The sequence below is a fragment of the Vanellus vanellus genome (assembly GCF_965231255.1).
Source record: "Vanellus vanellus genome assembly, chromosome: 1".
NCBI classification, from domain to species: domain Eukaryota; kingdom Metazoa; phylum Chordata; class Aves; order Charadriiformes; family Charadriidae; genus Vanellus; species Vanellus vanellus.
Genome location: NC_138905.1, coordinates 202,564,789 through 202,591,593, shown reverse-complemented (window position 1 = coordinate 202,591,593; position 26,805 = coordinate 202,564,789). Strand labels below are relative to the sequence as shown.

At 40.9% G+C, this 26,805-nt stretch overlaps 2 protein-coding genes across 2 annotated transcripts in view; both read right to left on the bottom strand.

Moving 5' to 3' along the window:
* Window positions 1–2,467: 2,467 nt before the first annotated feature.
* Window positions 2,468–12,718, bottom strand: EEF1AKMT1 (EEF1A lysine methyltransferase 1). The gene is made up of 5 exons (XM_082498764.1): window positions 12,693–12,718; window positions 7,529–7,676; window positions 6,557–6,639; window positions 5,640–5,920; window positions 2,468–4,183 (listed from the first exon to the last, which is right to left on the bottom strand). Exons 2-5 carry the CDS (start codon window positions 7,670–7,672, stop codon window positions 4,056–4,058), a joined length of 636 nt encoding a protein of 211 aa, XP_082354890.1. The 5' UTR covers window positions 7,673–7,676; window positions 12,693–12,718; the 3' UTR covers window positions 2,468–4,055.
* An 11,812-nt stretch (window positions 12,719–24,530) lies between these two features.
* The window catches only part of XPO4 (exportin 4), a gene marked incomplete at its 5' end in the record, with an annotated part of 76,267 nt that continues 73,992 nt past the window's right edge, over window positions 24,531–26,805 (bottom strand). The window contains one exon of the mRNA XM_082495972.1: window positions 24,531–24,731. Coding sequence (XP_082352098.1) covers window positions 24,534–24,731 — 198 coding nt within the window. The 3' untranslated portion in view covers window positions 24,531–24,533. The remainder of the gene's footprint in view (window positions 24,732–26,805) is intronic.

Here is a 26,805-nt window from a genome sequence, read left to right as displayed (position 1 = left end):
GGGAAAAAGGCTGTGATGTGCTTAGAAAGTATAAACACCCATTAATCTTGCCGGGATTAGGGAACAGCCATAACTACCTGGAGTAGGGCACCTGAGGGAGATCTGGTCAATCCTACGTTTTGCTGAGTAGCGGCACGAGCTACCACTCATTTTTGCTGTACTCCCATCTAAGGAGGCTGCAGGTCTGACACTGGCTGATGATGGGCTTCTGGAACCTGAACCCAGCCGCCCTGTTTCCCACCTCACTGCACAGCAATGGGGCTGTGCCCTGCAGGTAGCCAAGGGAGAGAGGCAAAACCAACCATCAGGTATTTCCCACTTGCTCTGGTACAGAGGGGCACGGGCAGCAGAAGGGAAGGCAACTGTGCAGTACCGGGATGAGCTAACAGCAGCATCAAGCTGAGAGCAACACCATTTTCAATGGGAAGTGCAGATTATATATTAATGGAAGCAATACCTTGGATTTCATGCAACAGCATTTCTAGAAATGTTTCATTTGTCATCTGGGGTGAGGCGCAGGCAGCTGCAGTCTAGTCCCTTCCACCTACAGCCATCAGCCTATGCACAAGACCCCAGGTTTCCTCTGACAAGTGCCACATTCATACCGACAGCAGGGCATTGAGATGTCCTGCTGCTGCACAGCGCCTGTTACTGCAGCCAAGAGGCTGTAGCACATACGCCTCTGCAATCATAAATGCCACTGGGAAAGCAGCATGGTGGTAATGCTTCACCACAGTCTGTTCCCATAGAAAAATCCATGTGACATGCAAAATAAAGCAAACCCATCACTACTTAACACTGAAGTTTTTTTGAATAATGCTATTACAGAAAAAAAGATTTTGCTGTCACATAATATTTCTTAAAGTCACTGTAATGGCACAAAGTACAAATTCACTACGAGTTTTTGTGACTTGAAGCCTTCTCAGAAACACAGCTACTTCCTTGGAAAGAAATACAACAAAAATAGTTTACCTCCTATCATTGATGAAGGCTGTGAATGCCACTAGTCAAGCTCTGCTTGGGCAGCTGCCTGCACTCCCCAGGCTTTTAAGAGGGAAGCCGGTGGACAACAGGCTGCTCTGTTGAGTGCATCTACACAGATTTACGTGTAAACTCATTTTCATAATCGTGAATCTTCACAGTGCCTCTTTTCAAAGCTGTCTGACCTACATGTGAGAAGTAGCAGTTGCTTGGTGAACTGAATTTCTTGGTACAACTGAATGTTGTACTTTTAGTTTTTTAAGAAAGGTGTCTGATGAGGTTAGCAAAGTTGTATTTTAATTCTGATGTTGAAAACCCAACAACACACATTTACCAAAATTAAGTAGACAGCTGAAGGAATTAATAGCAAAGCAGCAACATAGGTGAAGCTTGTATTTGAATAGCATGTTCTAATTGGGGGGGGGGGGGGGGAGGAGAAGAATATCATCACTTCTGGCAATCAATTGTACCTGTCTCACTTAAGTCTCTACATAGTTAAAGGTTCAGGAGTTACTTTGTTGTCTCCATCTGCTTGGTGTGCAAGACACTGAGGCAATAAACATAAACCAGTTTACAATTGTGAAGTATAGATTTGTGCCCATACCTGTGCATTTAACATTCTGGTTTGCTTTATTTTGAAACCAGCCACATAAAAGTAGTGGCATAGCTGCCCGGAGAACAGCTAAACCCAGCTGTATGTCACCTGTGGGCAGTCATTTTCAGGGGGGATTCTGCCTTTATTGGGCTCAGCAGCAAGGATGGCTGCTGGTTTAAAATGTGAAACTGTATCAGCTGTGGGCTCAGAGAGACCGTCGGAAGAGCCTGGTCTCCATTCTCCCTGCGAGCTCTTCCCCTGCTGCCCGTTTCTCATTAAAATGAGACAAACCCTATTACCAGTCTGATAGAAACCAAGGCATGTGAAAGAGAAAGAAAACTGGTATCATGAAACTTCAGGAAACAAAATATGGAGGGAGAGGGGGAAGGAAGCAGCAGATAAATAATGTGAGGGGGGAAAAAAGCCTTAGGAAGCGAACAGATCTCTTGGAAAGTGGGAAAGAGAGCAACAGTGGCTTGGACGGGTATTTATGAACCAGTGTTGTGTCCACCTCAGGAAGCATGATTCTCTGAGCACTGAGAGAGGATTATATTCCATTCCTGCTCATTTGTTTACTCCACCAGATGGGAAAGTCTATGTCCAAGCAGCACAAATGCACAGAAACACAAGTATTATCTTTACCTTATTAAAAGTCTTGTCTCACAAGCTTAATTAGGTAGATAGCTTAAATCCCCACCACAAAACACATTTCTTAATACTTCATGTTAGGTGCTTCATTTTGTAGACTCAGCATTTCTGTTTGTTTTTTACACAATCCAAATATATAAATATGGCACATAAAGACAAGTATTTATGTTTTGTATAGTGTATTTATAGCTGATAAAACTGATGAGTGCCTTGGAATAATTTATGAAACAGCTTTCACCCAAAAATACATCAGTAGTACAGTCAAAGGTTAGTCAAAACTGGCTTTAAAAATTTCCAGTTACCAAAAATCTCTACTATCCCAAAGAAAAGTTTTTCTAATGTATCATCTATTTTTATTGAAATTGATTGAAATATAGCACAAACCTTTTATATAAGATTTAACATTTTATACTGGAAACAGTGGGGAGTTTATCAATACATTATGTTATACCTCAGTGGTCTAACAAGATTCAATGATTTCTTAGAGGTTTCTAGTCTGCTCTGCTGCTGTCTGTGGAATAGGAGGCAAAGATAAAACTGGGCAATTGGAAAAAAAAGGACTGTTCTTGTAACTACAAACTTGACATACCAGTAAATCATCTCTACACTGATATTGAAATCTATTAAAAAGCAGGCACGGTATTTAATCAGATCCATTATGATTCAAGATTTAAGGGACTAAAATGTGTGGGTCACAAGTGTCTTGTAACCAACAGTAAGAGTTACTCAAAGTGAGAACCCACAAACACAGTCTGGAGCAGTAATGCAAGGACTGGCTGATGTATTGCATTTTTATTCAGTAATTGCTTTGTATTTCAGGTGATCTTGCCTCACTAATGTATAGGATTCTTAATGAAGTAAATCTCTCTCTAATGGGGAAATCCTTATTGTGCTTTTTTCAAGGAGACATCAGGTTATACAACCTCTGGAGATGAGCTTAAGTAGTAAATAGAAGAGCTTAGTTCTGTGGTTTTTAAATAGCTCATGATGTTTTGTTGCTCTAACACATAATCATCACAAAATAAATGTACCATACTTCTGCAGAGAGACGTTTAACAACTTACATTACTTTTTCTCTACTACAGCATACATACACAAGTTTATATGGTGGTAAGTGATGACAAAATAGATCTTATCTTTTACAAAAAGAAAGTCTGGGTTTGTGACAGGCTTTAGATAAAAGGTGAAACAATAACCACAAATTTTTAAAAAGCCAGTCTGGCAACAATAGTGGATAGTAGGTCTTATCTTACTTGGCAACTGGTAGGTAGTTCTGATTGTTATTAAAAGCAACTGCAAAGGCCTCCCCGGAAGGAGACGTATTGTCTCTTCTAGTTATCCTTTATAAAAACATCAGCCTGCTGGATAACGAATCCGAAAACATGACAATTTCAGAACAGACATCTCTCAATTATTTTACTAAGGGAGGATCTCTCAAGATTGAAAGGAGACCACTATTCATGCTCTTTCAACCATCCAGTAGCTACCAAGTCATCAATTGTGATGCAATAACAATTCTGATGTCTGTAAGGAAAGCACCAATGTGTTGTTATAAGCCAACCAGCTAAAATCACTTCAGAGAGGTCACTGAAGAGTCCTTGAATGCTAACAAAGAAGTTCCCATTATCCAGCACCTGCATTGTTTGGTCCCCATTTACCTAAAAGATAAGATACAAAGCATGGTAACTGCAAATGCTTACACATTTAAAAGAGAGAGGCTGTCACGCTGTGTTGACTAAAGCAAGAAAACAGCACTTGGAGCTGAATATTTCTATTTTCTGGCAAAAAACAGAAAGGAGCGTGACTGGAAAAGTTGTAGATCTTATCAGGATCAGTTCAGTCCGGAAGCATAGTTGACGTAACATCGAAATTCATTGGCTAAATTTCTTGAGTGTTTTGGAATAAACTTGCATATCTTCACACCAAGATGCTTTGCTGCCTGTTCCTCCATGATGGCACCTGCAGCAAAAATAATCAGTATTTGATGAGAAAAACAGAACAGAATGTTTGGGCTTTTTAAATAGCTCCTCCCAAACTCCCTCTTTAACAACTGAATCTATTAGGAAATTTAATATAAATCTGAGAGAATGGAAGACGCCCCAAGGAAATTGGGGAGAAGTTTCATAAAAACTTTGTCGGAGAAGTTTCATAAAAATAGGTAGAGGGTAAGATCAGTGCCCCTTTTATAGAAAACAGAAACTTGAACTCAATCTTCTTGCTACATGCCAAAGAAATTACATGGTAGGGAGCCATGGGAAATGCAAACAGATTACATATACTCTACCACTTAAATAAACCACAGTGCCATATTTACAGCTACACAATGAGAAATCACTTCCTTGAGCAGTATTTCTCAAACTTTGTAAACTGAAGGACCACCTATCCATTTTAGGGAAAAATATTCTGAGAACCATGCTTGTGCATGACTGCCATGTGCAATTAAACAAAGAAGTAGGCTTTCTTTGGCCATCTATTATCTTTATTTTGCCTGCTTGCTTGAATTCTCTCAAATTGTACGTATAGAGGGTTTTTGTCTTTTTTGCAAAAGTTTGCTGGATGTCTTCAGATAAACTGTAATCTTATTACAAGACAAGAAACACCATGACTAAGGCAGAAACTCATCGATTCTTAAACCAGCAAGTACGTCTTGATAAAGAAGGACCTGCAAGTACAGTTGGTAATCTCTCCAGTTTCACTGCTCTCATCACTGGTTTTTAATTCCTCCTGCTGCATTTCAGTGCCTAAGATGGGCAAGATCCAAGTGGCAGAATCCCCTCATATATTCATTCACATTACAATTTCTATGGTTGCCAGTAAGGAGAGGTAATATGAAAAAAAAAAAAAGTTGACTTTTATTTTGTTTTTCTTTTCAAGACTTAGCTAAAATCATCCCACTTTACTGAGTAAAGGCCATTCCAACCTATTTGTCATTCTTTCTACTTAGCTCACCTTAGATGCTAAGTAGTGTGTAGCAGCTGAAATCCTGCAGCTACTGACATGTTTAGAAAATCACAAATTCGTAAAGTAATTCAGTAAGACATTAACAATAAGGTGCACCTATGTTTGTCATAACCAGAATTCACTCATTGCAATTATAGAGCGACCCTTTTACAAGAAAAAAAAAAAAAAAAATCTGGAACTTTGCAGGATGATCTTAAAATTCCTCAAAAATTTAGTAAAACTTGTAATGCCATATGAAAAAAGTACTGAGTTTAACTATTAAAAACCCCATGTCTTCAGTTTATAATAAAGATTGAACAAAATATTACAATAAAAAGCTTAGGATACATATTCCTCCTTGAATTAACAATAAATTAGTATTACTGAGTTAGTATTTTTCTCACTTGAGTAAGTTTGTCTTTTGAGAGAGAGAAAAAGATGCTTATAGGTGACCTAATATTTTAATTAGTTATACCTGTGCAAAGCAGAATCTTTCCTTTTGTTAAGTATTTGATGGTCTCTGCAGTTTTTTGAAGACATTCCTCAGACAGATAGGGTGGATCTGCTATTACGATGTCAAAACTGTGTGGCAGGAGATTTTCAGGTAAGTCCAAAGGGTGGTTGTAATCATAGAAAATAAATTCTTCTCCATATACAGAAAACCTTCTGTCGTACTCCAGTATACATACTGAAAAATCTTTACCCTCCTGTTCTTTCAGTTTCTGGTACACACTTGGTGCACTAACACATGCTATCCTGAAAAAGAGACAATAACTTAGAATATTAATTTAAAAGGCAAACAACAACAAAACCCTGCAGCAGTCCTCAGAGCTGCTCTGGGAGAAGTTTTGAAACATTAGTCCCAAAAATGTCAGATATTCTTCCTCCATTTTCACCAATACTTACTTTAATAACAGAGTTCTAAGTATTAAAGCCATTACCTATTCAACGTCCGTGCTGCTCAAAGAGCTTAAGCTTAACTCCAGAGAAAATCTTGTTTCAGAACAGCAAGGAAATATACTTGAAAATTTAAAATTAAAAACAACTCCTTACAGAATAGGAAGACAACCCTGTCTTTCCATCTGTTCTACAGAAACATTGTATGAAAAAAGAATTACAAGTTATCAATATGCTCTGGACCGCTTTGTGTTTCTCAAAAAATAAAAAGATTCATAGTAAACTTTTACAAGGCAGAGCCTACAACATTCAATGAAATGCTAAATGGTCAGTATGAATTATTAATTAAATTACAGTAAAGCATTTCTGCAATATCTCAAAGAAAGATGGAGTACAATGAGTAATGAATTAAACTGCATGCTCAGTCTACATAGTAGAAACAAAATATTTACAGAAAGGACACGTTAAATCTACAATGTAATTATTAACGCCTACCTGCCACCTTTTCCAGCTGCCACAACTGCTTCGTTGGCCAGGCGTGATGCAGTTTCATCACTGTACCAAAACTGGCTCAGTTGCTGAGAAAGATAATGCACAATTACAAACAACATCAAATCTTCTGAGTGTGCTATGTACAGTTAGGTATGGTGAGTCATATTTGAAGGAAACCAAAATCCATAGCAACTCCTCAGTTCACAAACAGTAAAGCTGGAAAGCTGACTGCTTTCCCGAGAGCCTTTTTACTTCTGTAATCCAGCGACAAGCAGCAGGTAGCTTGCACTTTGTGTTTCCAAAGCATTTGCTGCAGTATCAGGAAAACCAAGTAACGCAAAATCACTGACAAGGTTAGTTCAAAACCAAAGTACAGATGCATAATATTTATGTGCTCTTGAGTTACTTTGGCTGACGAGGAAAAAGGAACTTGAAAAGTGAACAGTATAGAAGAAAATAAAGCATAAAAGTACTAAACCAGAAGAGATCAGAAGGAGAAAAAACAAACAAACAAAACCCAACCCAGAGACAAATAAAAAATCAGTTGGTCAGAAGAAAAAAAAGCAAGGCAGCCATCCACAAAACTGAAGAAATAAAACACAGAATGATGATGTGAAATGAAAGATCGCTTCATCTTGTTACGCTGTTTGCCTCAAACCCAGGTAGAATCTTCACTACCTTCACATGCCAGGCTGGAGTTAAAATTTCCAGAAGGGACAGATGCTTTATTCACTCTTTTCAGGTAGTTTCATTTTGTACGGCCCATGCACATGCAGAACAGACACCTATACCCAGTTTTAATATTAAAGCAAATATCCCTACAGTGTTACTGTCCATGAATAGTTTGATTTTGCCACTCTAGGAACTTCTCGAGTGTTCCCCTTTTTAATTGAATTTCATTATCCATCCACAAAAGAAACCCGGTAAAGGCTACTCTTCTAACTGTGCTTCATTCACTGAAGTTTCGTTTCTTACCCAGTCTTCTTCTATTGAGCCAATGGAATATTGATTAAACCCTTGGGAGGTCTTCATGCCCTCTCTCTGCTGCTGTTCCAAATAGAACTCCTGGAGGGCAGCCAACGTATGGGATGAAAGCTGGGGAATGTCATCATCATCCATTTTTCTAGACACCAACCAGAGAAAAAAAAGTTAATTATGTTAGCCCTTTTCAATGTTGAATGCTTTTAATAATAGCATACTCTTCTGAGTTAAAACAACCTCCATCAACACTGCAGACTTTGTCTAACAGCTAACTAGGAAAACCTCCTAACAAGACAAAACATATTCCCTCTACTTAGAAGCTCTTAAACCAGTGGGAGGCAGATTGGAAATAACATGTCTCCAGAGAGAATTCAGGAACAGCAGCAACACTGTTCCCTTTCTATACAAGACAGGTTTGGCTTGTATTTTTACAGGGAAGTTGTCATTACAGTTCTTGATTTCTTGAATCTGTACACCTTTTTTTTTTTTTGTATCAGCTTTCAGGAAAAACAGCTTTTGTGGATTTAGCAAATCCTATAGAAATTACTCCTTTCCCTCTCAGAAATAATGATAGCTACTGGCCATTCCTTCCCATGTTCAAAAGTCACACAATTCTGACTCAAAATGAAGTATACTAGTATTCTAGGATCAGCATCACCTGGCTTTTACTTCCACGCCATAAAAAGATTCCTCTGAATGCCAGAAACCTTCTATAAACAAAAAAAAAGTGGGCAAGAAGCTCAAGAAGATGTTTTTCTAAGATCACACTACTTGACCAAAAATTTGTGCATTTTGTGGGTAAGAACATGGACGTAACTCATATCAAAAAAGACACGGTATATACTAACGGGAAAGTCAAGACATTTTCAGAAAACTCTGTTAACTGGGTTACGCTGCACAGCACCGCTGAACCCTGCTCACCCCAGGCAGGTAAGCAGCATCTGCCCAGGGGGGGAAGCGTTGGTGTCCTTCCCAGAAGAGACAGTGCCACCTCGTGGAACGAAGGTGACGAAAACAGGAACCCAGCACGGGAAAAGGACTGGAGAAAACGAAAAAGATTCTTCTTGCAAGAAACCCATTTTCTCAGCATCTGATCTAAGAACTAGTCCACGTGCAATGACTTTAACAAAAGCCTGAAACGCAAGGAGGGCACTCCTTTGGGCAGGAGTCACCAAGAGAGCCGCGTGCTATCCGAATTGCGTGCAGCCTCAAAAGTTAAGTACAATTTGAAGTATAGGTGCTCACGGTTTTTCTTCTCCCTATTCTCTGTATTACAAGAACTCCCGAATATGTGGTCCCCTCGCCTTCCACCCTTCCCTCCATGCTGCTCACCCTTGCAGAGCTTTCAAGACATTTCCTAAAACTCAGCTTCCCCCTGCATGCTGGGAAAATGGCACCATTAACATGCCATTGCACAACAACTCATCAGTATTCACTAGAATAATTATTCTGCCTTTCCAGTGACACAGCATCCACCTACATGTGATAAGAGTAGAGCTTGTGGCTTTTCCATAGTGTCATTTATTGACTTGCTGGCTTCTCGGGCTGGGTTGGCCGAACAGGGGGTCCTTCAGAGCCTAAAGACCCACCTAGGCCATTGGCCTCATACAAGAGAATTCTGGAGTCAAGTTACCTAGTCAAAACAAAACGGCTAATTTTGCCCCTAGTTTTTCTTGAATAAACCATAAATGCTCTAAAATTATTTATTTTATTATGTCTTATTTAAATAATTTGCTACAAAATTAGCTGCAAGTTCACAAAGATAATATAGTTTCTAACAATACACAATGCTGCAATATATTTTAGGCCCTGTACAAGAACTTTTTTTCATTAGGACAGATGTTAGAAGTTTAAAATCACTTATCTCACAACTTTCTTTTTTATTAAGTGCATCATACACGTAGTAATCTGGTTTGCTATTACCCCCTAGGCAAGGATACATCTATGCTTTGACACTAAGAAACTGAAACAGATACAAACTTGCAGTTCTTAAGTCAAAAGCTGAAATTTTATGTTCAGTGAGCCCATATAAGCATTTGCAAGGACTAAATCCATGCCCATGAAATGAAACCCTCACAGATAAAATTGCTAATGAAGCATTGCCCATTGTTTCAGTAGTAAAGCACGCAGCCATAGACACCTTTTTTCTATAAATATTTTTTAGTTGACTTTTTAATAGTCTTTTCAGTTTGTAAATTAAAGCCTTAGGAACCACGCAGTAATTAACTGTGAGGTTGCAAGGAGAGGTACCTCAGAACATATGGTAGAAATACTATGTACATCTATTAAGAATACCTTCAAAATTCAAGATACTTTTCTGAACATACATATAGTGTCTACATATACTGACTTAGGTCATCAGCATGAAGACATTTTCATGCTCAAGAACTACAACTATTAAAGTGAGTTTATGTGAACAAGACTTGAAAATTCCTTTAGTTCCAGGAGAGTAGAGAGTTCTACTGTTTCAAAGCCCCTCTACACCCCTCCCAGAAAGCTCACTGCTCGCAAGTCCAGAAACAACCCCGAAAGCTTTAATGGGAAGAAGCAGAGAAACCCACAGTGCCTCTGGCACTTAGGGAACCTTTAAACTCTACTAAACCCCAAGCCCCTGAGCCCTGAGGCTCCAGCTAGCCCATCTGTTCATGCCCCAGGCCCTGGGTCCTGCCAGGAGCAGCGTGTGCCCTGCCTTCATGAAGACTCTACAAGAGCCATCCAGGGAGATGGGGTTGCATTTTAGGAATGCCCTGGGGTTCAGAGCGTTTGTAACACATACAGTACTGATACTGCCATACTACCTACATTAAACCCTTGTATTAACAGGAACACAGGGTTTAAAACTAGCAATGTGGCAGATCTTCTTTACTATTACTTCTTAGCTTGTGTTGCATTTGCACCTAATTAAAAAGCAAAGCAATAAAGAAATCGTATCTCCAAGAATAGCTCAAGAACACTGCATACAAGCTTTGTGCCACAAAACAGAATGGCCTCTGAACAAGATGGCCAAGCTGGGGGATGTCAGAAAAGCAGAACTGACAAACCTGCATGCAAACCTGAAGCAATTTTCTGATGTACTAGTGGAGTAGGGAAAGAGGGACAAGGCAGGATTTGTGGACCAGAAGCAGCTCACCTGCCACAGATCTAAGAACAGCTCCATTTCAGGAGTAAGTCTGATGAAATTTTTGTTAATGTCCAAATGGTTCAAGAGGAAAGCTGTACTAGTTCAGATCAAGGGCTGATACTGGTTATTCTTCTGTCTTGAAAACGGACAAAAGCAGCTTTCTCAGGAGCAAGATAAGGCAATATATGGGATACCTCCCCACACTATACTCTCCCAGACTTTAACCATTTTCCTCTAAGGGAGTTGTTTCTGCATCTAAGTGATTTATTCTGTGAATGCAGTTCTCTTAGAGACACTTGTCCAGTATCCCTTAAATTCACATGAAGTTTTTTAATTTATAATGTTAGCTTGTAATAAGTTTTACTTCGCAAATAACTACCCCTTGTTTCTGTGAACATGGCTACTGGCTTCATGTGATGCAAATACTTTGTGTATTGGAAGAGAAAGCAAATGGTTGAACCCTTATACACTCTCCACATGTCATTTCACAGACACCTGTAAGTTGTCCCCCTTCCCTCACTCCATAAGTTGGCTCTTTTCTGGCCTAAAGGGTCTTAACTCACTCCATTGACTGGTTGACAAAAGTCCCCAGGCACATTTGCTCATCCTTGTTAACTGCTTCTAATGTACCTTTTTAGAGATGAGACTAGAAGTCTATACAGTATCTAAGATATGCGTGATCACACATTCATGCTGTCATCTTATGATGTTTTCTGTTACAGTCAGTTTCTTTTCCTAAAAAAAAAATAAAATCTAATATTTGATGTGTTTTTCTGGCTGCCACCAAACACAGATGCTTTTGAAGAATCACATATCATAATCCCGAAGTCTCCTGCCTGAGTGGGAATGGTGTTTGATAAGAATACGATTAAATAGAATTTATGAAGAAATTTAAAAGCATCTGCCAAGAGCTCCAAGATACCAGCACATACAGAACAAAACTGAACAGCAGTTCTGGTGCCTTGATCTCAACAAAAAGCAAAGAAAATAACAAAGCTAGAAAAGGTTCAAGAAGGGTAGCGAGACATCCAAAAACTAGAATCACTTTTGCAGGGGAACAAGTATGAGAAGTAACCAAGAAGGGGTATGAGAGAGCCTGTAATCACGAGTGGCATGAACAGCATGGGAAGAGATCAACTGCTCTGTTTTCCAAGGCAAGAACTAGAAGACAACAAGTGTGAGCTGCAAGAGCCTGGTAAAAAAATAAATCAAAAAGTGCTGGTTCTTGACATGGTGTCCAGCTGAGCTACTGAGTCCCTGTTGGTGATGAAATTTCATAGTGCGTCAGAGTGAAACAAAGTTTATGGAAAAGAAACTCAGAGGATTACTAAATACATAGAAACTGCATTGGATTCAAACAGTAGGGTCTGGAGGCTGGGTGGCTACTAAAAGAGAAGGGAAGTATGACACATTTTAGCCCAATTCTCATCCCTTTTCATAAGCAGAGAGGGAGAGTCGGCTGGACCCAGAACCGTTCTCACCCTCCTACACATTACTGACCAGACACTGTCAGTGTCTGGCCAAGAAGGGCCTTTTTGCCCGTTCCCTCTTGCATTTGCTTGCTTTAAGCGCCCACTGCTGTGGGTAGGTAACCCCGGCGCCTCTCCCGCTGCGAGGGGTGGGCCCGCAAAGCGCGCTCCCGCCGAGACGGCCCCGCCGCCTCCCGGGGAGCAGCGGGGATCAGCGCCCAGCCGGCCGGCGAGAGGCTCCGCGCCGCCCCGGCGCTGCTGGGGCTTCCCCTCCCGCCGCCCGCCTCAGCAGCGCCCTCCGAGCTGCGAGCAGCGCGTCCCCGCCGCAGGGGCCGCGACACTCCCGCGCCTCCCCAGGCCCGTGGCACCGAAGGCCGCCCCGCCAGGAGCGGCCCCCCTCATGTCCACAAAGGCCCCCAGCGCGGGCCCCCCCGCTGCGGGAGACACGGACCAGCGGCAGAGCAGGCCCCGCCGCCCGTGCAGAGAGGAGCGCCGGCCGCCCCCGCAACGAGGAGAGACAAGCGGACGGACACACGCGCCCCCCGGCCGTGCTCAACGCTCCCCACACCGAGCCCGCCTCCTCGCTCCACTCACGGCCGCCGGATCCCTCCGCGCACGCGGGCCTCCCCCACCCCGCCCCAGCGCCCATTGGCTAGAACGGCCGCCACACTCTCGGGGAGGGCGGGGCGGTGGCCCCAGCGGTCCTTCCCCATTGGCTGGAATGACCGCCAGTGCGGTGGGCGGGACGAGGCGCTCCGGTGGGTTCCCGCTGACAGAGCGCCCGCGCTGAGGCGGCGCTGCGGCGACGCACCGATGGCGGCTCCGCCTGCTCCCGCCACACCCCTCCCGGCCGCTCACCTGCTCCGGCGCGCGTCTCGTCTGAGGCGGGGCCGGGGGCGCCTTCACTTCGTTGTGCCTTTCACCACTGCGATGGTTGGAGTGGCTTTGACGCGATCCGCAGAACGGTTTCCCTCTGAAACACGAGCTTCACGGAAACACACGGCCCACGCGGGGCGCCGCCGCCGCGAACTGCCCCAAGCGCTGCCGCCCGGCGCCGGTCCCTCACAGCCCGCAGCGCCGCCGCTGCCGGTTGTCGCCAGGCTCGCGCGTCCTTCCCGCCTTCCGCGGGGTTTGAAGAAGTTATCCCCACAGATGCAGAAATCTTGGATGGGACGTACCTCAACTTAGACATCCACAGGTAGTCAGTCATGTTAGACTTTGAAATCACGGCTACGTCTCGAGTCGGGTGCCAGGTGGTCACAGGCTGCCAGCTTTTGACCAGTCGAACTCCACGAACTGTTGCTTGATCTGGCCGGATCCGCACCAGTCTTCCCATTTGAATTAAGCATTATCAAGCTGGAACAAGCTCCCTTTCTTGCGTACAGACAGAAGTTGAGCTGCTTGTTAGTTTCAAAAGACAGCGAGTTTTAAAGTACTTTACTTGTTTCATTTAACTCACTGCATCTTTCCCTTTGGGCGTAACAACTTCTCATCTCCCTATTTCTCGTGTGCAGGCACAACGGATTTGCTTGGTACTTCTTGTCATCTCATATTGCCCCAAACAAAAAACTTAAGAACTTCCTCACCACCATTTTTTTTCCTTCCTTCTCTAAAAAGTCTGGTAATTTGTAAAAAGCATTTTCATAACATTGTCTTTCTATTGTTCAGTGACTCTCCTATAAACCAAATCACAGAAGGTTGCCCATCAGATTATTTATAATTAACCCAACAGCAGACGCTCCTCACATTCTCCGGAGCTTCTTCAGAGTTTCTATCAGCAATGAATCGAATAAGGAACTGCCATATTACCTACAACCTGTTGAATCTTTATCTGCTGCGACACTTCACCACAGCTGAATGGAAAATCCTGGGCTTGTGCCTACAAGGAGAGCAGAACTATTTCCTCAGACGACAGAAACACTAAATTCTGATTAAATATTTTTGCAGCACAGCTTACGTAGGCAGCAGAGAATCAAATTTTCTTGCCACCACAGGATGAAGGGATAGGCCGATTTTTCCTTCAGATCCCCCTCCTTTTTACCCCTCTCTCTCGCTCCCCCATTTAGAAACAAGGCTTTGCATGACAGCAGAGAACTGTGCGCCCTTCCATTTGGTTTTAACAGACTTGCAAGAAGTTTGGATCTGGCATGCAGTGCATTACCCCTTTGTCTTTGAAAGGTCTTGCCAAAAAACATCTTTATCCCAGCATGGAAGACTGTCCTACATGGAATGCACTCGTAGCCATTCACATTACCGCCAGTGCTGTAATTTAAAACAAAACAAAAAAAAAAAAACCCAAACACAAAACCCAAACCCTTTTCCCCACATTGCTGCAAAGTGACAGTTGCCTTACACCTACATAGTATTACTTAGTGCAGTAAGAAATCTGGCTTAGATTCTACAAAGAATTGGCACTTAAATAATTTTCCTATTTCATACATGTTCGTAAAGTATTTTAAATGACAAGTATTCTGCACAGGGCTGATAAGTAAAGGATAGAGGAGACTGTGCAGACACGTACTCTCAGTCCAGATTTCCCGGAGCAACAGTCCCCGCCGTGAGGAGCGATTTGTCCTCACCGGGAGGGTTACAGAGATCATGTAAGGGCACATGGCTGTGCGGGGGCTTGGGGGGGTGGGCAGAGCGACATTATTTAGGTTATGATATCAGACACTACTTGGCAGCAAACAGACAGCTCAAGACCTTGCTTAAGTCCATGTTACACGAAGGTTCTAGAAGGAAAGCTCAGGAGGAGGTGGAGTGGCCCTGTAGGAAGGAAAACAGGTTACCTCTTGCAATGTAACTTCTTTGGGATGTGAGGACAAACGAACCACAAATACGGGAACACCTGTGAAGCGCACCCTGCAAGAAATTTACTATTAATAATTAGGTTTTGTTTTTTTGTTTTTTTTTTTGTTTTTTTTTCAGAAAGGTATTTCTAGTTAAGCTGTCTCCCCTGTCCTTTCACTGACAGACTCGTGTCACACAGCAGTGACACCAGCATCTCCAAAACTTGAACCTGATGACATAGACTCCTGCGACTTTACTGATACATTTGCTGGTACTCTATGTCAGACCAGAGCAGGAACAGAGCATGAAACAGAGCTTTTAAAAACACAGTTCTATTCTGCTAAGTTATAGCAACTTGTTACTCATAAGGCTTTTGTGTGTTGGTAGTTTGAGGTTTTTCTTTTTATTTTATAGTCTGTTGTATTTTTTTCTGTACTAATGAAAGTCCTCTTGCTGTAGCACAAACCATAGCCATATGAAAAAGTATAATCAGTTTTAACTAATATGAAAATAATTATTAAATTCCAATTGTAGAATCTCTGCTGCTGCCATTAATTCTAAGAAATTTCTTAATAGCCCCCCCCAATTTTGTCATTTTTAGGGCTGGCAAACCATCTGCATGTTTCATTTGGAAGGCAGCCAAGCACAAAATGCTTTACAACCATACCAGAATTACTTCTAGCTAACTTCAACGTAATCCAACTTCTGAAGATGGAAAATAATAGAAGTGGAAACAACTCTACTTGCAGAACAACCTGCAACATCTCGTCTTCGTAAGAGAGGCTTTCGGTACTTTTTCTTTCAATACCAAGCTGTTCTCCTACAGACGCAGAATAAAACGTGCGTGAGAGGCCTGTGGGGTAGCTCCGTGGGCCAGGTGCATCACAGCTTCCTGAGACCTTGGGTCACATGGTAGGACAGATTATCAGTCAGCCTTTTAAAAGCTTGCAGTCATTCTCTGAATTCAAGTACAGCAGTACGTTTTCATCCTCCAAGTTTATGGACTCCCAACTCTTTCTCTATTGGAGATGCAAATCTTAGAAATATTACAGCAATACAGGATCACAGTGACTTCTTCCAATTTTGCCAGGCTTTGTGTATCCCTTGGAAGTAATTCAGGGACCACAGAGGGCTACAGACTTCAGATTGAAACGTTCCATTTAAGTGACCACTAGTCACTTAATACCATCCAGTGGTATTGACATTTTAAATGGATTTTAGAAATAATTAAAAAAAAAACAACCCACAACCCTGAAACAGAATTACCAGTATCCATACCTTTGTACATTCTAATATCCCCATTGATTTTACTATGCCATATTGCCCCTGATTTACGCCTTTCTCTCAAAAAATGCCCCGAGATACATGCTAACATACAAATTTGATGGGATCTTCTGGCCAGAACCTTCTCATGGTTGTGTTTTGCTTTCCCCCCCCAAAGATGTAAGCACTCTGCCATCACAAGAAGCAGGAAGGAAAATATATAAAATATATTTAGCAAAACCAGTAAAATTAAAGTGGAACAGAAAATGTAGTCAAGTAGCAAACATTATATACAGCAGCAGATTTTACAGTTTTTTCCTACACATACCTCGGCACTTATTTCACACACTCTTTTTAAGGAGGAAGAAAATAGAAATAAGCTAGTGTTAGAAAGAAAACTTTTTTTTTTCCCCAGGACAGTAAATGGGGTTTATCACTGTTGTTTGCTTTTGAAAGTCCAATTCAGACTATATATACCTCCAAGAAAAATAAGAGAAGGACACCACTTTCTCAGTCCCTAGAGTAAAATTACACTGTCCTCCTTTTACAGACTATACTGGTATCTTAAATAGTTACAGGATCTAGACATTATCTGGCCATCTTAAGGGATGTAGGTAACAAACATTTTAACCAAGATACAAAACAGGTATCCAATTTTTCTAGCTTTCCTGAGGCTGAGTGAATTGTTTAAATACATGTGCGCTTATCAAAATCCATGTTACAGTACATTTTTAACAGTAGTTTGTTAAGAAATCATGAAAGTGCATAACAGCCTAAAAGCAGGCAAAAAGTACTTCAGAAGAACAGTCTTTCCTTAAAGTGGCACAAGAATGTTAAGCCTTCCCCAAAGCAGTGCTGATCTTGTGTGAGGACATCAGTGATCTTCCTAAAGACTCCACAGTGTGGTGGTGGGGTTTTGGCTTTGGGGTTTTTTTTCTGAGTTACAACAATCATTTGAATGAATAAAAGACCATTAGAAGTATTGGTGCAGTTCTACAATTAAAGCAAATGTCCTGACAACTTATTAAACCAAGTTATGAACGAGGCTTTCAAATCAATACTTCTGTTGGGAGTCTAGTGATGACTTCCATCCAGTAAACGCTGAACACAGAAATTGGAAGCTGTTTGAATATGCTGCAAACCCAAACTGCATCATCCAAACCAGTAAGTTAAAGCAAATCAAACATGCACACCTTCGCGACCACGAACAGTAGGCCAGACACAGAGGGGAGGAAAAAGGGAAATACATCACACCCAAAACTCTGCCTTATTCGCAACGGCAACAGAGTATCAGAGAAATCAAATCCGGTAACATCTCATAGATGTTAAGGTGAAAGCAGTTGTTCCGTGAGATTCAAATAGAGATGGGAGAAAAAGTAGTAAAGAGTTATGCATCAGTCACAGTGGGTAACTTCAGTGTTCTATTCTGAGACGTAGATTTGTCTGGAACGTTTCCCAAAATAAAGATTTTATTATTTAATTAACAAAACTCACACCAGTAGTATCGCATTTCATACAATTCCAAAATAGAACTCTTCCCCCCCCCAAAAAAACCTGTGCTGATGGAACGGCAGACTTTTACTAATCCTTGTCAGGATGACAGGGGTTACCAATTTATGGAATAATACTTGTATTAGGGATTTCTTAGACTAGCTTATTTTTTTTTCTCCAAATAAAGTTGCAAACTTTTTACTATCTCCCTCTCCTCCTCCCCTCTTCTAGTTCCTGTACGACCTCCTCCACGGTTGACCTGCCAGACAAATTCCACTTGGAAGGCTGAGCTTTCCTACCTTTCTGCTCGTAATACATGGCAAATCAATGCAGGGGAAAAAGCCCACCTCCAATTCCACCACTCAGGATTGAAGCAAATGAAAGTTTCATAAAGGCAAAATTGATGGGTTTGGCATACACTTACACAAACAAGTGTGAATAAAGACTTTGTACCCAAATCATTCAAGTTTATTCCAGACCTCATATTTAAGGTAAAGCAGAATAGTTCAATCTTCTACATGAAAGGCTCTTGGATACGCTGCTGTTAATCTTACCATCTGCTTTCAGGAATTTGCTCAAAATTACCTTAAATGTTTCTGTCCTTCACCAAAATGCTCACTGAACTAAACCAGGCCAAAATAAATACATAATTGCAGTAATTTTACTTCTGAAACCAGTAAAATTCTAGTGACGCATATGGCCAAGATGTATAGCAAGCTGTCACCACCATAATTGTTGCGTAGTTTTACTTTCAGAATTTGTGAAGCTTCCCCCCCTCCCTTTTTTTTTTTTAAAGATGTGAGTGCATGAAAAAGGAGAAATAAAAACTAGCTGTAGTTTATCCAAATGTAATTGAAACGAGCTGTCCTTTATCCAAATGCAATTGTATTATAGCACATTAGGAACTGCTGCCTTTAACTGAACTTTTCTGACATACATGAAGTGACATACTGTTGGATGTCCCATACATGGGAAGAGATTACAAGCCTGGAGAACATTTCCGTGCTAGATATCATCAGAAGGTGTTTAGATTAAATCTACAAAAAAAAAAAAAAAATTGAGACCCAGAAATCAGTATTCCTTCTGGGTAGACAAACACCACCAATAATAGTGACCTGAAAAGTCACCATTAAACTTTTTTTTTGAGGATGGGGGAAAAGATTAAATTGATTATATATTCACAGCCACTTCTGGTAATTGCAGTCGAGTGTGAGATACTCCTGTCGCACACCTAATCACATTGTTTTTTTTTTTCTGTTGATGGACAAACTCCTGCCCTAAGTCATGTAAATTAAAGTTACCCCATCAACTTTAACTGAATTACTGCATGCATTCACAGTAGCCAAAGAGCACAACGTGTAGCCTGAGGTTTCATAACGTTCCTATTTTTGTTTCTACCATAAGGAGATAAAACAAATTCTATTTCAGAGATGCAACAGAGGTGAGATTTTCGGAAAATATTTAAAAAGAATACACACAAATCACACATGGCCAAAACAAAATAATAAAAGTCTTTAGTGGAAAACAATTTTATCCTCCTCCTGCTTATGGATCTTAATAATACAGAAAGTGTTCATTTCAAAATTGAAAATTCAGTTGTGATAAGGCTTGATTACACAGCCATTTCCCAAGTCTTATTGCAACAAATTGTGAAGTATTTCTACGCAACTTTGCATCATCTTCAACTGTACAGGTAAAACAATACTTGAAATCAACTAGCACTTCAATCCCTGTGTTTTTAATAGATAAACTCAACATAGTACTGAATTATACATTTAAAATATTTACACACTTGACCAACAGCAGTACTAGCATTTATTGCCTTAAAACTGCATGTTCACTGCATGGAGCTTCCTTATTTTGCACAAAGGGGACAAATAAAAAAGGATAATATTTTTTTCCTAATTATCAACTCTAGAATGGTTCAACGGGAGATTGAAACGTGCTGGGGAATGCTATTAGAAATTATTTTATCAATTTCAAGTATCAAGCTGTAATAGATTGGAAAAATCACATGGGTGGTACCTTTCCCTTGAGGTTGTAAGGGTCTTCCAAATCTTTTCTAAGAATGGCTTAAAAGGGAAAAAAAAAAGGAAAAGCAGGAAAGGGAAAGGGAAGAAATGGAAAAGCAGAATCTACTTTAATTCACTGAGGAGAAGGGAAAGCCAGGGATATCTTATATCTCAGCTGCTAGGGCCCCAAGAAAGCTCATACTGAAAAAAGGGTCTTGTAAGACAGCTAAGAGCTGAAGGCTCTAGAGCAAACCACACTTTGTGATTTGCTTCATGATTAGTGCTAGAAAGCATTAATCTCATTTGCTGCAAAGAGGGCACAATCTATTTGTATTAAAAACAATTTGGGGGGGAGGGGGATGGCTCTTTAAGTTTTAATCAATATCATTAGGCTTTGGTTACACTGAGTGACTGGAACAACTATGGGAGAAACGGATGGTGTTCATTCCTTGCAGAAAAGTGTAAAAAAAACTAAAACCAAACCAAACAAAAAACCCTACCACCACAAGTGGCACTTGTCAAAAGTAGAGGCACCAAAGCCTGAATAACTAGCAACTGTCCCCTCACTGTTTAGACCAGAACCGAGGCACACTGGTGGGGAATCTTATCTTTTTTCAGAAGAAGCCACCATTTCAAATTGGCTGTAATTGAAATAACTACAATTTACAGCAAGCATTACTGTACTGCTGTAGACCACTCTTGGGGAATACTGCACCACTGCTGCCTCTACTGGGCTCTGTAATTATGAAAATCTTCTGTTTTCATTATAGTAAATCTTACACCTCACAAAACTAAAATTAAAATATTTCATATTTACATAGCATCTCAGATCCTCAACGCATTGTATAAGCATAAGCTAATCCTCACAACATCCCTGTGAGGTAGGTAGGTATTACTGCTATTTTAATAACACCGTTCTAGCGACTTGCCAATGGCCACAGAGGATCCAGTGGAAAAACTGATACAAAATTAGAGGAGCCTGGCTCCTACTCCTGCGCTTATATTCATCAAGCTACTTCCATAAAAAACACCCCTTCTTATGTAATTATTTAAGCGAAACTGAAATTACTTGAAGTGTTTTACCAGAGAAATACTGCAATTTGTATTTTTTAATCGTTTCACAGATCACAAATCAGAATTTGCTTCACCTTTAAAGAATTAGACTTTAAATGGACAACTGACTGCTCTGAGCGAGCTTACTTTCTACAACTACATGGCTTAGATTTACCCAGGTAAATACTGGGGCCTTCGCGTGCACTACGCACTATCGAAGAGATGACTCTGATTCAACCCCCTCTCTTTCAACTAGTAGGATTCGGACATGCTGAGAAAACAAGTTTCTCATTCCTGAGGAAAACAGTGAGCCCTTTATCACTAAACAGTGAAACACAAACCTCTGGGCAATAAGTAGCAGATTCCAGCAGTAATTCAGTGAAGATAATTAATGCATAACGCACATGAAAGTGGAAGTTTCATGTAGTAGCAGTCCACTTCTCCCTGTCCATGTGTATCTGCGCTTTCAAGAAGGTCTTGAATTTCATGACCCAACTAGATGGTCACGCTTGCCAGCATCAAAAATGATAGGTTGAACAACAGAATATTATGCCAGCAACAGAACTAGCTATTACTATAGGGAAAGAGGTGGAAAAATGGGAAAAAAGTTACTTGGTTTCTAGTCTCAGAATGAAAACACTGGAGCAATAATCTGTTTTAACAAAAAAAGTCTACACAAATATATTTGTTCCAATTATATCATGCAGCATTTATCATTCAGTTGGAGTTGCCTTTTTTTCTTCAAACAAACCAGGTGCATTTTTAGAACCATTATTCACTTTGCACAGTGAACGGAAAAATCAATGCAGTGATACTATAAAAATTTCAGAACACTTACGTGGAGCCAACTCTCAATGTTCACTGAAAATGGTCTATGGGTCTTTCCTACGGACTTGAATGAGCTTTTGCATTTCGATTTACAGCAACTGGATGTGTAGAAGATCAGAAGATCACTGAAGGATTTTTATTTTTTTTTGGAAGAGATATAGAAGCCAAATAGTTTAGGTAGAAGCAGCCACCTAGCCAGCAGGAGTATGAATTAATAAAACTTATTGCCAGAACCTTTTGCAACAGCTTCATACATGTCACTAAGCAGAGACATCTTCTCATTTGCTCTAAAAGAAACATAAAATGGCATGGAAAGATCCCTGTTGAACATATGAGAATGGAAGAAAAATTAAGAAACAAGAAAGGAAGAATGTTGTCTGGCATAACATCAAGCAGGAAAATTACAAAAAAATCCCTTACCAGGACAGTTTCCCTTAAACATATAATATTAATTTTAAATGAATGGCAAAGAAAAGTTTTAAGCAACCTTCAAAACTAGTATTTGAAAATAAGTGTTCATACTTTAGCAAGTCTTAATAGTGAAAAGATGCTGTGCGTTTCTGCTTGTTACAACACAATGGGCCTGATTAAAAAAACAATGGGTATGCTTGTTACTTTGTCCTGAATGCTAACTCAATTTGTGCTCCCATTCATCAATCACTATATTCAAGAGGATTTCAAAATTTTAAAGTTAATAAATATTTTTAAATAGTGAGCCAACTTAAGGATTAAAAAACTGACAGCGACAGAGCTAGTTACAAAAGAAACGATGACTGAGAATACCAGTTATTCAGTCAGATCCAAAAAAATCGAAGGTATTTGCTATGATCTCTTTGAAGACTTTGGCCTAGATATTTGACATCGAGAACATCATGACAAACTAGCAGCTCCTGCTGCCACTTACGCTCCCAGACTTTAATGCCCTGCATCTGAAAAAAATGAGGTTTCAGAACTGCTACAATCCCTATCCAACGTACTAACTCAGATAAACTTCAGAAGCAGTTTCAGAAACGTAGCAAAACCCAGACAAATTTTAAAAATCAGTCATCAGAACAGTTTAAAAACAGAAGGATCTGCCAGGATCATTATCTTTTGTGCAAGAGCACAGTCAAGAAATCTTTTAAAGAAAAGCATTAGAGTTTAGAGAAAAATTGAGAGCAATACCCCTGTTTTAAAATACTATGCAAATGATCTTAGAAATAAAATACTAGCTGGGAAAGTGCTTTATCTAACAAGTTTTATGGTCACTTTTTAATGTGTAAATCTGCCCTGGCCCAGTTTTCACATAAATTAAAAAAAGAAAAGTATAATGAAGAGATGGCATTTTTGGCCTTGTGGATCTAAGCTTGAGACAGGTATGGATTTAACTAAAAAATAAAAAAGCCTTAGATCACTTATAGCACAGTATTATAGATTTATGTCTTTTAAAAATTCTGGCTATTTTGACTAATTTTGAGATGAATAGCTGAAGAATGGCACAGAGTTGCAAACATGATGCTATACACAGCCATGTAGAGGTGTATACTGTACACTTTATATAAATTCTAAAAACACATGGGAAATATTCAACAGCATAATCTAACAGAGTCTTAAACAAAAGGGCCCACTTCTGCCTCCACATATTTCCACAAAAATCAATGTTACTAGACATGCAGCATTTGCATTTGCTTCAGTTTTCTCTGGCTCACAACTGGAGACAAAGCAGGTTTTGCTTTTGTATTTGTGTGCTGCTCCCCCTTGTTGGTCCACTATACTCAGGGCACTATATTCTGCTGTCGCAATAGCTAAAGTGCTGATATAAAAAACCGAGCAAGAGCAGAGCAGCTGGGAGGGGCCTGCAGAAGTGGAACTAGAGTCAGCAAAACCAAAAAATCCCCCACAGCGTGACACATCCCAATTACCTTTCTCAACTCGAGTCAAACAAATACGGCCCTTGAGTAACAGGGTTTGATGCCCCTGTTCTCGCATAATTGTTTTAGCTAATGCCCCAACTTTAAAAAGTTTGCCAGTAATTTACACCTTTTGAGTTGTTATTGCTTAAGCAAACAGTTCAGTGTAGAAATACATTGCAGTTGCGTGCAACTTGGGTATGAATCAAAACAGATACTGAAAGTAAAACTACACATGAACCTTGCATTAGACACTCATTCCAAAATAACACGTCAACATGAAAGGCTGCAACAGGTACACAGCAGCTTAATGCCAACATCCAAAACCAACCTAAACTGAAGAGTCAAATCTTGCCTTAAATTTCTTATCTAAAGTATATGACCTTCTTTTTTTTTCTTTTAAATTAAGGCAATGAAATGGCTACAGTTCCTAAAGTTCATTTTAGGGGAACAAAAATATACACCTTTTTTTCTTCTGAACTTTAGGCAGCAGAACATAATGTAAAAACCTGCACTGCATTAAATATGCAATGTCAGGCCAATGTAGAAAAACAAAACTAAACACAAGTTAAAATACCATTTGGTTTTTCTTCCCCGTTGGAACACAAACTCAAACTTTAAGAGAGGAAAAATAAAGCTTAAAATCAGCTAAACTGTTTAGAGCTTTGTATGTATCTGCATCACACTCTAACATGATTTTGGGTAGAAAAGAAATCTGTATGTTTATCTGGCCAACTCATATTTTAAACTGCCGGGGGTGAGGGGGGCGGGGGGGGAAGGCACTGAATTTATTTTTCATTGTGCCCACATCTGTTTGCACATATATGGAAAAAATTTAAATTCAATTTTTCTGTTCATTCTGTCCCACACAAAAGTATGACAGATTGCAGCTAACACGTAATAGCAGAAGCTGATTCAAAGTTGACCTCTCCTATTCCATTGTGTTATGTTCAAACTTCCAGGCTCTCTAGAATCTGAGATGGCTGCAAAGAATCCAGAGACAGGTACAAGATTTAGTCAGCATTCAGCATTTCTCAGTGCATTTTGCAGAAAGGGTCTAAATTAGGCATAGAGTTTTGTTGTTTATTTTACACAGAGAAGTCCACCAACATTTGCCATAAATTCTTCTAAACTCTTTAAGAAGGCCATCTTCTGCTTACGGTCCAGTGTAGGAGGAGTGCTGCTTGCAGTAAGCTTGTTGAAGGCATCTGCTAACCGCTGGTAAATTACTGGATCTTGTTGAGTTGATAGCAGTGTTTCAACTAGCTCTGAATATTCAGCCTGTTAAATAAACAAGAATCTTATTGTATCTATTTTTTTTTAAAGTTAATATCTGCAACTTCTATCATCAGGACAAAATCCAGAATCAAGGCTTTGACAGAAAACTACCAGTACCTCTCCACCTGTTACCCAGTTTCATTGACTGAGGGACCAGAAGTGACTATGGACCTGCAGCCTTTCATCTACCTCTGAACCAGAGAAAGCCCTTCAATCAGATCAGGTTTTCTAGTAGGGCTAAAGGAGCCTTTAGAGCTAGGTACAGTGCACAGAGTAAGAAGAAACTTTAAGGCACACCCTTCAAAGTGTCTTCTGGCTCTTACTTAGCATAGGCTTACTCCTGCAAACCCCACTTCTCTTTCTTCACGTCTGCCCCACATTCGGCATGCCGTACCAACCATCACCTCCCACAGGTTTTCCCTTCTCTAGATTCCCTTCCCTGGGACAGAGCGCTTCGATTGCATCAGGAATAGTGTGGTGAGCCGGACTAGGGAAGTAATCATCCCCCTGTACTCGGCACTGGTGAGGCCTCACCTTGAGTACTGTGTTCAGTTTTGGGCCCCTCACTACAAGAAGGACATTGAGGTGTTGGAGCGTGTCCAGAGAAGGGCTACAAAGCTGGTGAAGGGTCTGGAGGACAAACCTTATGAGGAACGACCGAGGGATCTGGGGTTGTTTAGCCTGGAGAAGAGGAGGCTGAGGGGAGACCTTATCACCCTCTACAACTACCTGAAAGGAGGTTTTAGAGAGATGGGAGCTGACCTCTTCTCCCTGGTGACAAGTGATAGGACAAGAGGAAACGGGTTCAAGTTATGTCAGGGCAGGTTTAGATTGGATATTAGGAAGCATTTTTTCACTGAAAGGGTTATTAAACATTGGAATAGGCTGCCCAGAGAGGTGGTGGATTCACCATCCCTGGAGGTGTTTAAGAAAAGGGTAGATGAGGTGCTTAGGGACATGGTTTAGAAGTGGTGGTGTTTTTATCAGGGTAGGTTAATGGTTGGACTTGATGATCTTAAAGGTCCCTTCCAACCTCACTAATTCTATGATTCTATGATTCCTTTCTCAGTTTCCCACTTATTCTCATGCTTACTTTGACAGAAACAGAAGACAAAGTGTGTCAAACATGACTAAAAGGACAAGCAGGAGACTGTCGGGAGTTTTGAGCAAAGCAGCAAACTGACTGTAACAGGCGCCCGGCTCACCTGCGGTGGGGCTACCTGCCATGCAGCAGCACAGCTCCCGGGGACTATGGAAGCTCGTGTAGCAGGGGATGAGATGGGGCCCTAAAAGCCTGCTAGGGGCCAGGATCTGGGCTGTTATTATGGACAGACTGCTGAGGATCATCCTTGGCCCTCAGTCTATCACTGCTTGTTGTTCAGCCACACAGCCACCAATGACACTACCAAGGGGCACCTGGAGCAAGTCCAGAGTGACTCCTGAGCTCTGGGAGCAAGACAAAAGATAAGGCTGAAATACTCAATGCTTTCTGTGCCTTGATCTTCACTGACAGGTTTTCCCAGACCTTTATGATTAGAGACAGAGTTCAAGGAGGAGAGGAGCTACCAGTAGTTAAGAGGATCAACCCAGTGATCTCTTGAGAAATCTTGATGCACGCATGTTCATGAGACCTGACAGAATCTATCCAAGGGCTCAGAAAGCTGGCTCATGTCATTTACAAGGCTGCCTCTATCATCTTTGAATGACTAAGAAAATCAGGAAGCAAGTACGCCTTGGAAGCTATCTCTGGGCACGCAAAAGAGAAAAGGACTGAGAACAGCCAGCATGGATTTACCAAGGGTAAACCATGCTTTACCAACCTGTCTTCTGTGACGAAATGACTACATCTGTGTGTCCTGGTTTGAGGGGAGGAGAGCAGTGGATGCCTGATCTTAGCAAGTCTTTAGCAGTCTTGCACAGCATCCTTGTAACCAAGCTGGGATTTTATTTTCTAGATGGGTGGATTACTACACAGGTGAAAACACACCTGCATCATCAGCCTCCAAAGGATTGTGGTTAATGGCTCATATTCCACCTGGAACCTGGTTACAAGCGACACTGAGAGCTCTCATCTGGG

Coding starts and splice junctions, on each gene's coding strand:
- EEF1AKMT1 (XM_082498764.1), bottom strand. CDS start 7,672: ATGGATGATGATGACATTCCCCAGCTTTCATCCCATACGTTGGCTGCC. Junction 6,640..7,528: donor GCTCAATAGAAGAAGACTGG/GTAAGAAACGAA, acceptor TATCTTTCTCAG/CAACTGAGCCAGTTTTGGTA. Junction 5,921..6,556: donor GCAGCTGGAAAAGGTGGCAG/GTAGGCGTTAAT, acceptor TCTCTTTTTCAG/GATAGCATGTGTTAGTGCAC.